The sequence below is a fragment of the Lipophrys pholis genome (assembly GCF_963383615.2).
Source record: "Lipophrys pholis genome assembly, chromosome: 15".
Classification (NCBI taxonomy): domain Eukaryota; kingdom Metazoa; phylum Chordata; class Actinopteri; order Blenniiformes; family Blenniidae; genus Lipophrys; species Lipophrys pholis.
The window spans coordinates 2,021,952-2,034,397 of NC_137642.1; the positions used below are offsets into that span (position 1 = coordinate 2,021,952).

The window sequence follows — 12,446 nt, forward strand, 5'->3', positions numbered from 1 at the left end:
CGCAGTATTGGGTTTAACACTCGATTATTTTGGGATTCAGCCCGGCCCGCTCTTGTTTCAGAACCGCAACACAAGTCTGTCGGGTCGGCCGCAAACACCAAACTTTGCACAATGAGCAGATGTGAGCACAACCCTGAGATTTGGCAACGTGAGGGCTCGTATCCGAAACACAAGTAAACACTCCGCTATAAATGCAATACTGTAAGCCCCCACTTCACTTCGTCTGCCATATGCGTTGCTAAAACCTAAAAAAAGAAAAGAAAAAAGGGTACTTCTATCAAAATATTCAACCTGCGACTGTTAGTTTGTCCAAGAGGCCTCAGACCTTTTCAGAGGTCAACGTCCGACCTGCTCCTTGAGTTGTAAACACACTCATTTTAATTCTGTTGCAACTGACTGGTAGTTTAAGTAAATTCTACAGTCATGTGCAAGCTGAATACAGCTCAAGAACATGATTGGTTTTGAGAAATCCGGAGCTCCAAACACTGGATTCTGTCTTGAACTGTGACCATGAACACAGTTGACCTTATTGAAGCTGCTTTCATCATGGAGCTCTTCTGACTGCTGGCGTCAGGTGCACTTTACCACAATTAGAAAAGACATTGCACAAATTTGAGGAGACATTGCGGTCCAAAAACAATATGAAACTTGACAGATGAGCACACGTTGCAGACTTCATGCAGGCCGAATCGTTGCAGTCTCTTTGATGGCTTTAAGTCATAAAAGCTACGAGCTCTCACACAGAGGAACTTCTTTTTTTCCATCAGATAAATGTGATATTTTCTCATTATAAAGATTTCAACACACATTACATGACTCTCAGGTAGCTTTTATAACTGTGGGCATCAAAGTGCATGAAACTACAGGTAAATAGACATATCCCTGTTTGGACTTGCATGAGATCAGAGTGTTAAATAAACGTTAAAATTACAGTGAAAATGCATTATTTTCCTCCTGCTCGTGTCATATTTGAGAAAGCTTTTTTTTTTTTCAGCTGTGAAGTATTTCATAACTGGAGCATCTGATCTGAACAGGAAGCTTGGAGGGTCAAAGTTCAGGTAACTACAACCAGAAAGACTGTGGTCTTAGACCTGCATAACATACCGGTAAACAATACATTCTGACAAATAGCATCTAGTTAAACCCATCTAAATCCTCAATATGTATGAATCTCTTTGTGTTGACTGTCACCTGTGTTGATAAGCACCGTTTCAGTGAGGATCAAAAGTTTGATGATTGGTGGGGATTTACTTCCTCTTTCACATCTATGTGCCTGCCAGAAATAAGTGAAAAAACTAAAGAACTGAATCCATAGATACAAGAACAGACGTCTCCTTCGACCAAAAGAGTTTCACAAACAACCAGGCGATGGGTTTTAAGAGCTACTCCCAAAAAGCGCAATTATATAGCCAAGCTAATATGTCATCTAGCACACTGGTAAAAACAATGTATTCCTCTTTATGCTCGCTTTACAAATAAAACATAGCATCTGTAATAAGATAAAGATTAAATAATTATTATTTGATCATGAGAAATTACCTTCCTTAACAACATTTAATACAATAGAATAAATAAAAAAAAAAAAGAACAAAAGAAAGAAAACATTGAGGAGCGACCTCTCTAGGCTGTTAAAGTAAAAAGAAAATGAAAAAAATATTGTAAAAACAGGAATTGAAAAAGTGGTTACTTTGAAAGGCACTCGTCTGCTAAAAGCCGTGTGTGTGTGTGTGTGTGTGTGTGTGTGTGTGTGTGTGTGTGTGTGTGTGTGTGTGTGTGTGTGTGTGTGTGTGAGTGTGTGTCTTTCTGTATCTGTGAGGAGCCCCGATATGGACAGCGTGATTGCACAAACAATCCAGAGAGTTTCAATTCTTCTACTTACAGTTGCTCTTCCAGGGTTAAGGCGTGAACCTTAAAATGAAGGGTCGTAGGGACATTGATGGATTTCCTCACAGGTAAAGAAACACAAGTGTAGTGTGTGTGTGTGTGTGTGTGTGTGTGTGTGTGTGTGTGTGTGTGTGTGTGTGTGTCGGTAACTCCATTTCCATACTTGGAAAAGCGACCACAGTGCATGCACAGTGTTGTGTAGAAGTAGTAATAGTTGTCATAGTAGTTCTAACTGACATCACCATCGATGTTTACAATTACCGACCTTTGAAGAGAGTTTAAAGAACAAACAAACAAATATAGCAAAAACAACATCCCAGATTTGTCGTTCCAGTCTGAGCTGGGAGTCAAACCGTGTCTCCCTCAGAGATGACATGGAGTCACGACCCCACCAGCACCTCCATAATGTGGTCCAGTTCTGTGAGATCGATTTTAAAAGGCTGATTGGTTGAGACCTGGGGGGCGGGCCCGCTGTACGGCGACGCTAGCGACTTGAGGAGGTCATCCGCCGTCACCACCGGAGACAGCTTGGCGAAGCCACCGCCCGCCGCCGCGCTCACAGCCCCTGCCGTCGTGCAGGGGTCAAAGTCATACATGGACGTATCGATGTCAGCAAACAAGACATCATCCAGCGCCAAGTCTGAGAGGAACCCCGACGGCGAGGCGAAGGAGGGAGGGGAGGAGAGTGAGGGTGAGACGTCTGCCAGACTGGTGGGGGTCAGCGCCATGGGGAGAGGGTCCAGCGGCCGGAGCTCGGAGCAACGACCTTCCACCAGGAAAACGCCCGCCGTGTCTGTTTTGGCCCATGTGGTCCTGCAGTCTCTGGAAGGGGCCAAGGGGAGAAGGGGAAGGGGGAGGGGGAGGGGGGGCAGGTACGACGAGGGGGCAGTTGGCGTGAGAACTGGGGAGGTAGTCAGGGTCATAGTATTAGCTGCTGCGGTCCTTGTTATGGCTGAGGGTGGACCCGACTCCGTGGGGAAACCGTCACTGTGGGCAAGAGGCACGGGGACACCGGTGGCTGCATGACTCAGAAGTGCTGAAGGAGGGGGCGGGGTGGGCGGCGGCGGCGACAGAGGAGGAGTGGGCGGGGACGGAGCGCAGAAGGCCGACTCGCCGCTATCCTCCTCCAGCAGAGATGCCGGGGTGAGGCAGGCCTCCAGGGGGGGCGGACATGCCTCCAGGCGGCCGGGGAAGGCCGGGGGCGCCGGAGGCACCATTGGGTGGGGGGAGGGCGGGGGTGCGATCACCGGCATCAGGAGCGCAGAGGGTGGGGACGCCTGTGCCGTCGCCGCCAGGACACCGAAGGATGGTGGCGCCTCGCGGAAGCCCTCGTCCATGGGATCGTCAGGCGGTGGCGAGGGCGGCAGCAGCAGCGGGCGCAGCGAGCCTTCCTGCTTCAGCTCGTCCTGGATGCGGCGCAGCATATTGTTGATGAGCACACGGCGCTCAAGGCTGGGCTCGCCCAGCGGCCGCTGGCTGTACAGCTTCATCAGGGAGATGTTGAAGATGGTCTGCCGCTGCAGCGTGTACGACACCTTGGAGAGACCCTCCGGGACAGCGCCTAGTCCCCCTCCCACCACCGCTGCCTCCAGCGTTTTGCCTTCCAGCCCCTCTTCATCCTCGTCCAGCTTCCGCTTCGCACCTTTACCGAACATATATCTGCAAAAGACGGGAGAGAAGAGGATGCTCAGAAGACACAAAGACTGAAACCAGGTCGGTATTTTCAGTGTGTTGGACAGAAAATAATAAAAGATCAGTTTCGGTTTGTCGGTACAGTAGAACCTCTGAAAAGCAAACCCAGTAAGAGCGGACACGTCACTGTGCACGGTCGCATATTTAACTGTGAACACACCGTAATGAGCGACAACCTGCTTAAAGAGGACAACGGACAGGCTTTCCTGGTAAATTTCAAACTGAGCGACACTAAGACAGCCAAAATACTTGGGCTGGACCCAATTATTGGAATATTCAGACGTTGTGGTGTCAGGAGATTAGTTTAGAGATCTGAATAATCGCTGCTTCCAGGCAGTGGAGGGTGCGGTGCTGTAAAGCTCCTCTCCGTCAGCCCCTCCATGATTTCCGCATTGCGTATCAGGTCGCGGGTGCTACACGATTGCCTCCATACTACACTCTGGGTTCACTTCCATGCGCGTTCCATAACACAGCGTAACAATCCTGAAAGTATCTCCACTTCTGCTGCCTGGTGTTCTCCACCTTTCCTGAAGTAGTTTATGTTTCACTTCAGGAGTTCTGAGCTTCTGGCTCTTTATTTGCTTTTAAATTGTGATTGTTCAGACGGGGAGACAGACAATCTCCTCACACAAGCGCCCAGTAGGCTCTGGCGCACATATCGCACTGTCAAACAATTTGGGCTGCACGGTCGACCGAAGAGGGTCGGAGCCTAGCGCACAGGGGTGGATAATGATTTGATGTCACGCGTCCCCTGCAGAGGACATAAGGCCCGTGGGCCAAAACAGACCTGCAAGAGGCTCTAATCTGGTCCCAGAAACCCACCAAGCAAGGTTGTTATATAGGATTTATACAAGTTTTATTTTGACATTTCATTGTATTTTGCAGCAGAATGTTTCATTCAAATTTACTTTATGTTGAGATTGTAGTCACTTTCAGTACTAACTGTTTGATCTTACAAAAATAAAGATAATTCCATTACATACACTGTGAGCACAACAAAGGAAACCTTTCAAGCGTAAATTTAAAGGTTATTATAGCAATATTTTATCAGTCTGGTCCACTCAAGATGAAACTGGACTGTATGTGGTCCCTGAAGTAAATTAAATCTTATTTAATAATTATTTTGTACACATCTAATGTACATGTCTATATATTGTATACATATTGTATTGGTTCAGTTATGTGCTTTAAAATAACCATAACATATTTGGTGTTTGGTTCCTTCAATATCAACTGGTCCTACAATTTGTCCTTGTTACCCAATCGCTCCGAAGAGAGGACACCTGTCTTCAAGGGACACGTCCCCTTGGATTTTAGGGTGTCCCTACATCAGAGGTTTTACTGTAGCTTTAAAGACCCAGAGTTCAGTTTCCATCATGACATTGTTAACATGAACTGTGTTTAATTCTGTTTTATCACGAGAGAAGTTTTTAATTTTCCAGTTTGTTTAAAGTTGCCATTACCTGGAATGTTCCAATTCATTATTTTCAAGTAAGGGACGTCACTTACGTTTGCAGCTACGACATAATTGGTGTGTAGCGCCATTATTTCACAGATTTATCGATTACAAATCTATAATGACTTTGTCCAGATGATTCATATTTCTGATTCTATATTACTAAATTTCCCAAATTCTCAAAAGTTCAGGATCCTTCTATCCATTACTCAATCCGTTCTGAGATCTGCAATCTTTAGAATGTAATAAATACCGTAATATAATAGAAAAAACTTTATAAAAATATCTCTCAGCAACATCAGGCTAACTCTGCTGGTCCAAATGTCTCCGGTTATTGAGTTGCTAGTGTTGCAAGAACTATCTTTCTCCTCCTCTTGATATTTTTCAGAAATATAATTTACAGTGTGCGTTACTTTCGTCATTATCATTGATATTAAAGAATCTCCAAACTGCTGACATCGCTCGTGCTCATATAATTCAAATAACACTGAAGACTTATTTCAAATGAGAAAAATAGAAATGTCAACTGGTATAAACTACGGCAATTCTATCAAATATTATATAACAGTTATTTTAACAGGATTTAAGTGCCAAAACACTGAATAGCTTATACAAAACAGTCAATTAAAAAAGCAAACTAAAGTAACTAAGGTTATTTCATTTCATTACATTTTTTGTTTTCAACTTAATTAAATTGAAATATCAAAATCAACAATGCACACCAATGAACCATAGATATTTAACCAATCAGTGACTTAGTAACAGTAAAATAGAATCATGTCTAAAAAGGAGTGGGAAGAAGTAGAACTTATTAAATCCCACCCCTTCTCCATAAATAGTTAATTTTTCTTAGCACTATTATATTAAGGTGAATTATCTATTGAAAGGGTATACATTACACACTTTTTAAAAAATAGAATTATATATCACATACATATATAATATATAGTATAATGTACAGTCATGTTTATGGAATGATACTATTGTAAATATAACAAATAAAGACAGATACATGTATTCTACTACAATAGACTACACATCCACTACCGACATGTAGAAGCTGTCACATCTGCTACACAACTGAACTTCATCTGAGGTTTTCTCTTAAAGTGCAGCGATTTAAATAATTAAACTCCAATGTCGAGAACCTGATTATTAAACATCCAACAGCTTTAGAACATTTTACTGCTCAGACATCTGACAGTTTTTCTCTCCTGAAAAGGAGGCGTATTATGACAGATTACATCTGAACCGTGTCTGTTCACGGCAGCTACGGGAAAATCATCGTTGTTTGTGTTTTGTCGTCCCAAAAAAGCCAAACCGTTTCCACAAGATGGATGTGGAGTTTTTTGTGGGACCAAGTCCCCGTTTCTCCTTCAGCTATGCCTCTTCGCTACATGACCAAAACACACAAGGTCGAATTGTTTGGTTGGTCAGGTGCACATGAAACTTCTGTGCGTCAGCATAGAACTGCAACATATAGAATGTCTTCTACAGACGATTCTGCAATCTTTCTGCTTTGTCAGGTCATCAACACGTTCTAACTGTATTAATGCATCCCGAAGCATAACAATTCTTCAACATCCAGTGGAGACTAAAAACCTATTGAACACCTTTTCATACCTTTCACTTGGACTTCAAGTAAAACCAAATGAGTCTCACTTGCTCTAGCAAGTGAGTTGTTACAATAATCTTCACTTGTTCCAGCAACATTTTCCAGGTTTACCTTGGAGATTGTGTGCAGATTTTCCTTCTTTTGTGTGTTTTCACGCAAACTTCTGCAGTTGTTACATGATTAATTCACTCGTTTTGTGTTTCAGTAAAACAGGGAAACCAATCAGACTAATGGTACAATATTTACACTTTAAACCCACAGTGTTGAACAATTTACAAAATCGAGTTTTTACCAAATCTCTCTCTCACACGTACACACAGTTATGTAATAGCAGCCTTCCTTACTGTAACACAAGATCATAGCCCAACCCCCCCCCCCCCCCCCATACTGGAACTGCACAGAGAGAGAGAGAGAGAGAGAGAGAGAGAGAGAGAGAGAGAGAGAGAGAGAGAATTGCTGCTGTGCATTTGACTTTAATCCAGGATGACAGGCTCTTGCAGCCAGTTGCTCTCCACACACACACACACACACACACACACACACACACACACACACACACACACACACACACACACACACACACACACACACACACACACACACACACACACACACACACACACACACACACACACACACACACACACGTTTCCTCGCAGCACACACAGGAAGTGTGGGCTGCAGGCCCCCTCACCACGACTGGTTGGTTGCCATGACAAACAGTCAGCTGGGAATTCACCCAAACAGATGACAAAGAGGAGGAGGAACAGGAGGAAGAGGAGGAGGTGCAGCTGGGCGGGAGGCGAAGGAATGAAGAAGAGGGAGATGAAAAGGAGGTGAGGTGACAAGAGGAAGTGGAGGAGGAGGTGAGAGGAAAAGGTAGGAGGGGAATGAGGAACATCATTTCCTCTCCCCTGTGTTGCAGAGCTGCCGTCGAGCAAGGCACCAGGACCTGAGATTTACGAGTCTCACACACACAGTTTGATTCCAACCAGACCGCCTTTAATACCACCACCCTCCTCATGGAGGAGTCAGGAAGTGATGCGGTACAAGTCGACAACGGAATTGGAAATTTCCAATCCAACCTGCGGAGGTTTTCCGATCCATGAAGCCTTGTGTGCCCCTGTGCTTCACTGTCTGCTGAAATGACTACAAGTGTTTCCCTGCTGCTGCTCTGCTCGCTGGCTGCAAAATGTGGAATGGATTTCCTGAACGGAGGCGGGTCTCAATAAGAAGCAACAGAAACGTGCAATGTTTGCAAAGCCGTTGTACAGTGAAGCGGCTTCTCTGCAGCCAGATGTCATCGTTTTAAAACGCCAGCTCACCGAGAACGACACTGACAGCGGCATCAAAACAATGAAAAGCAGCTCCTCCAGGCTGTGGCAGGCGAGTCACACCTCCGTGAAGCTGCGTCCTACTCCATGGAAAACTCGGTGAAAATAGTCCCAATTGTTCGTGCTGCGTCAGTGCTGGAAATATTGCTGTTTATGCTGCTTTGCTACAGAATTTCCCCAGGGATTAATAAAGTGATTCTGAGGTTTTAAAGATATAACAAATTTATTATGAGATGATAATGTCATGCAGACCTCCACATTGTCCAAATTGAAGAAAAATAGTTTGTACTGCTTCCTTTTCTGAGCTTATACTAACCTCAAGTGGCCTATGGGGAGAATACATGCATACGTTCGTACATTTCATACTTTCCTGTAGAGAGGAGTTTATTACAGCCTCATGATAATAATAATGTTAAAGCAAACAGAGCTCTGGTATCGGAATAGTATCAGTATGGGCAGATATCCAAATTCAGGAATCGGATCGGAAGTGAAAAAATTTGGATTGGTGCATCCCTCGTGGCGGGCTATAGTTAAATGTTAATACCTGAGTTTTTTGGATGTTAAGTCTATATTCAGTGTATGTACCAAATCTATCAAGAAGATCCAAAAGGACAGGAAGGCCAACATTTGGATTGCAGACATAGAGCAATTCGTCATCCGAATACAATGCTATTGTATGTTCCCTGCTGTTGACCAAAATTACCTTTATATTGGCGTCTTCTCAAATGTTTTGGGCCAGTGGTTCTATATAGAGGGCTAAAAGATTTGGCGAGAGTAATTGATCTTTCTAATGTTATACAGTCTGGTGGACAGCCATTTATTTTCACTCTTGCTGTAGGGGCAGTGTATAAGGTTCTAATGCTATCAATTGCTTTTTTGGCAAAACCAAATCTTTCCAAGACCAAAAATAAGTAATTCCAACTAACGCAGCCAACATCTAGACTGGCTAATCCAGCATTTTGTCCTGTTTTGTTGATATCGTGGATTATATGGTGTGAACGTCTCATACTGTATTATCCTGTGTTTGGCGACCTCGGACAAAGCCAGTTTGGTCATAGTCAGTTCAGGCAAAAAGGAATCCAATCTCCCTGATAAGATGGATGCATACAGTCTATAATCTTGATTTAGCATAGAAATCGGTCTGTATAAGCTACACAGAATTTTCTTCTTTCCTTCTTTTGGGATAACTGTAATAATGGCCTTGCTCCATGAAGGAGGTATTGACATTTTTTCATGTGTCCAGTTAAAGGAATTTAGGAGTGCTTTAGAAAAATCTTCTTTTTAATTTATTCTGTGCAGCGTCTAAATCTTTTTTCTTGTTTTGGTTGTGAATAGAGAGATTTTTAATATGTTTGAAATGCAGCATCAATCTCATCCAGGTTACTGTGTGTTTGTCCTGTTTTGGGGTCTGATAGTTTATATATTGATTGGGGAGTTTGTCTTTTTTGTATTTTTCTTTCTAATAATTTTGTATTTGTAAATAAAGTTTTTAAAGCAGTCATATTATGAAGCAGGACCTAATCCTGCTTCATAATATGACTGCTTTAAAAACTCTTTTTTTTTTCCAGCTCCTCTTTATACATATCTAGGATTTGATTTCTGGTTTCTTTAATTGTGGCCAATACTTGGGGATCTTTTTTTTTTTTTTGCTGTGCTTATTTTCCAAGTCTTTTAGCTTATTTTCAAGTTCTTTGAGTCTATTTTCTTTTGCTTTTTCAATTGCTGTGCTAAGGGATATCAATTTTCCTTTATGTATCCCAGAGTATGTTTGAATTCACTTCTCCATTGTCATTAATCTCAAAGAAGGTCCTGATTTCAGATTTTATTTGTTGTATCACTGTTTCATTGTTAAGTAAGCTTGTATTGAGTCTCCAAATTGTTTTCTTTGGTCTACTGTCTAAATGCAGTCAGATAAATTGGTGAGTGGTCAGAGATATCCCTAATTCCTATCTCACATTTTGTAACTCTATGTCTTTCATACTGAAACTAGGGCTGCCACGATTATGTCGACTATTAAACGTTAACAGTTGTGAGCACTGAGCACAAAATGCACTTATGTTATATTTGAGTCAGTGAGACCAAAACTTTAATAATTCCTTAGTTACAGGTGCCTACCTCATCGTTACTGTTTGATGCCAAAGGCAAATTAAGGAAAGAAAGAACCTAAAAAATAAACCTGAAGTATATATTTTTGTGTTGTTTATGCAAGTGCCTTTTCCTTATCTTATTCAGCTGTTTGCACTTTATGCTCCACAGTTAAACAAGTGTTTGTTGCTATAAGCATATATAAGAGCAGCTTCATGCTGGTGCAAGAAGCTGTATGTTTTACACTCAATTTACATATGATCCGATTCGTCGACTAATCGAAAAAATAATCTGTGATTAGTCGACTATCAAAATAATCGTTTGTGGCAGCACTAACTAAAACATTAAAAAAATGTCTAGCTTTGAGTAAACGCCATGGGGGCCAAGTATAAGGTATATTGTTTGTCTAATGGATGTAGGTCTCTCCAAACATATAGAAGTCCCCTTTCATCCAAACCTCTTCTCAAAATCCTACTTTAGGGGGATGTTTTCCTATTAATATTACTTGTATGCCACTTGTCATTTATCATTGTGTTGAAGTTCCCAGCACACATCATTATACCTTCAGATTCTGTGGTTATCAGTTGAAGAATTTCTTTATTTCATTTTGGTAACTTTGTGTGGAAAGGTATACACATAGAAAAGTGGCCAGTTTATTCTCTATTTTTAGTTGTATTAATATAGATCTGCTCTAATAATCCCGTATCTCTTTAATCAATACAGAATTAATAGAATTGAGGATTAATATCGCCACCTCTTTTATGATCTCCTTTATATGTACTATAAAAAGTATTCCTATATTCAATTTTTTGGTTTTTTTTCATGCTTGTCCTGCGAGAGATGGGTTTCTTGTAGAAAAACAATCTTTAGCTTTTTTTATTTTTGCCATCACTTTGCTTATTTCCACTGGGTTATTTAGACCAGGGGTCTCCAACCCAGGTCCTCGAGGGTCCCTGTCCTGCATGTTTTAGCTCTCTCCCAGGTGCAGCACACCTGATTGCAATGAGGGGCTCGTTATTGGGCTTTTTCACAACCTTTGTGATGACATCATCATTAGATTCAGGTATGCTGAAGCAGGGAGAGAACTAACACATGCAGGACAGGGGTCCTCAGGACCAGGATTGGACACCCCTGATTTAGACCATTCATATTCCAAGTTACTATACTAAAATTGTTGTACAGGGCCTCATGGTCCTTCAGACTTTTTGAATTTTAAGCAGGAGGTGTCAGAAAAGTTACTACAGGGATAACTAGCTTGTGGCGGCCAAGCGTTCATCACAACGTCGCTTTTTGGTATTTCGTTGTCGGCTCTTCCTATCATTGTGAAGCAGAATTCACCAAGTGTTGGATTGCACTGTCCCAGGAGCGGGTCACTTTTAAGTTTTAACCTTTGCACTTTTTTAAGAAGTCCCTTTTCATCTTGTTTGGCTATTACTTAATAATAATAATGCATTGGTTTTATATAGCGCTTTTCTGGACACAAGATCCTTTACATTGCATTATTCATTCACTCCATACTCGATGGTGGTAAGCTACGGAGGTAGCCACAGCTGCCCTGCGGCAGACTGATGGAAGCAAGGCTGCCATTTTTGCGCTATTGGCCACTCACTCACCCTCACACTGCATACACACAGGCAGTTTGGGGTTCAGTGTCTTACTTAGCCAGGAGAACCACATTGAGAGTAATAATCTCTTTTACAAGTGTGTCCTGGAGAGCTGGAGAGTGCATGTTTTTTGGACTGTGGGGGAAACCAGAGTACCCACACAGAAAGGCCCTGTAACTCACGACCTTCTTGCTGTAAGGCGAGAGCGCTAACCACTGCGCCACTGTGCGGTGATTTCACCTGTTCCTGCAACAATAACACATTGACTGTGACAATAGCGAACAATGTTAACAATTTTTTTTACAAAAGAAGTAGAAAATAAAAGGAAAAAAAAAGAACTGTTGACTTCCAACCTCAGGGACTTACACTGCCCTCCCATCATCACAAACCTGCACCCGGCCCCTGGAGAATCAGACCCTACCTGCTCCAAGCAAAGTCTCTCTTTCTTTGAGCTGAACAGTCACATAGTCTCTTCCTGGTAAGTTCTATTTTTTCATGGATGCCCAGTGCTCAATGGGGAAAGTTATTATCCATATTGCAAAAAAGAAAAATTTGTAAAAAAGAAAAAGGGGGGCAGAGTGAGATTAAATCCACGGATAATAAATGTTTGTGTGCCTGTGCGGCAGGGTGTGTACCTTATAATTGTGTTAAATGTACATATGTACCATCTCTAAAAACTTCAGAGCCTCTCCGATCCTCTCTCCGGCAGCGCTACGTGCGGTCTCCGTCTCTCCTACTCCACCTCTGGTGAGCCTCTTTTCTCAGTTGGCGTCTAA

At 42.4% G+C, this 12,446-nt stretch overlaps 1 protein-coding gene across 1 annotated transcript in view; it reads right to left on the bottom strand.

Annotated features, from left to right (window-relative positions):
• Positions 1–2,264: 2,264 nt before the first annotated feature.
• Positions 2,265–12,446, bottom strand: part of sertad2b (SERTA domain containing 2b) — a gene marked incomplete at its 3' end in the record, with an annotated part of 37,480 nt that continues 27,298 nt past the window's right edge. Inside the window, exon 2 of the mRNA XM_080481251.1 lies at positions 2,265–3,543. Within this exon, the coding sequence (XP_080337377.1) occupies positions 2,265–3,539 (1,275 nt within the window). The 5' untranslated portion in view covers positions 3,540–3,543. The remainder of the gene's footprint in view (positions 3,544–12,446) is intronic.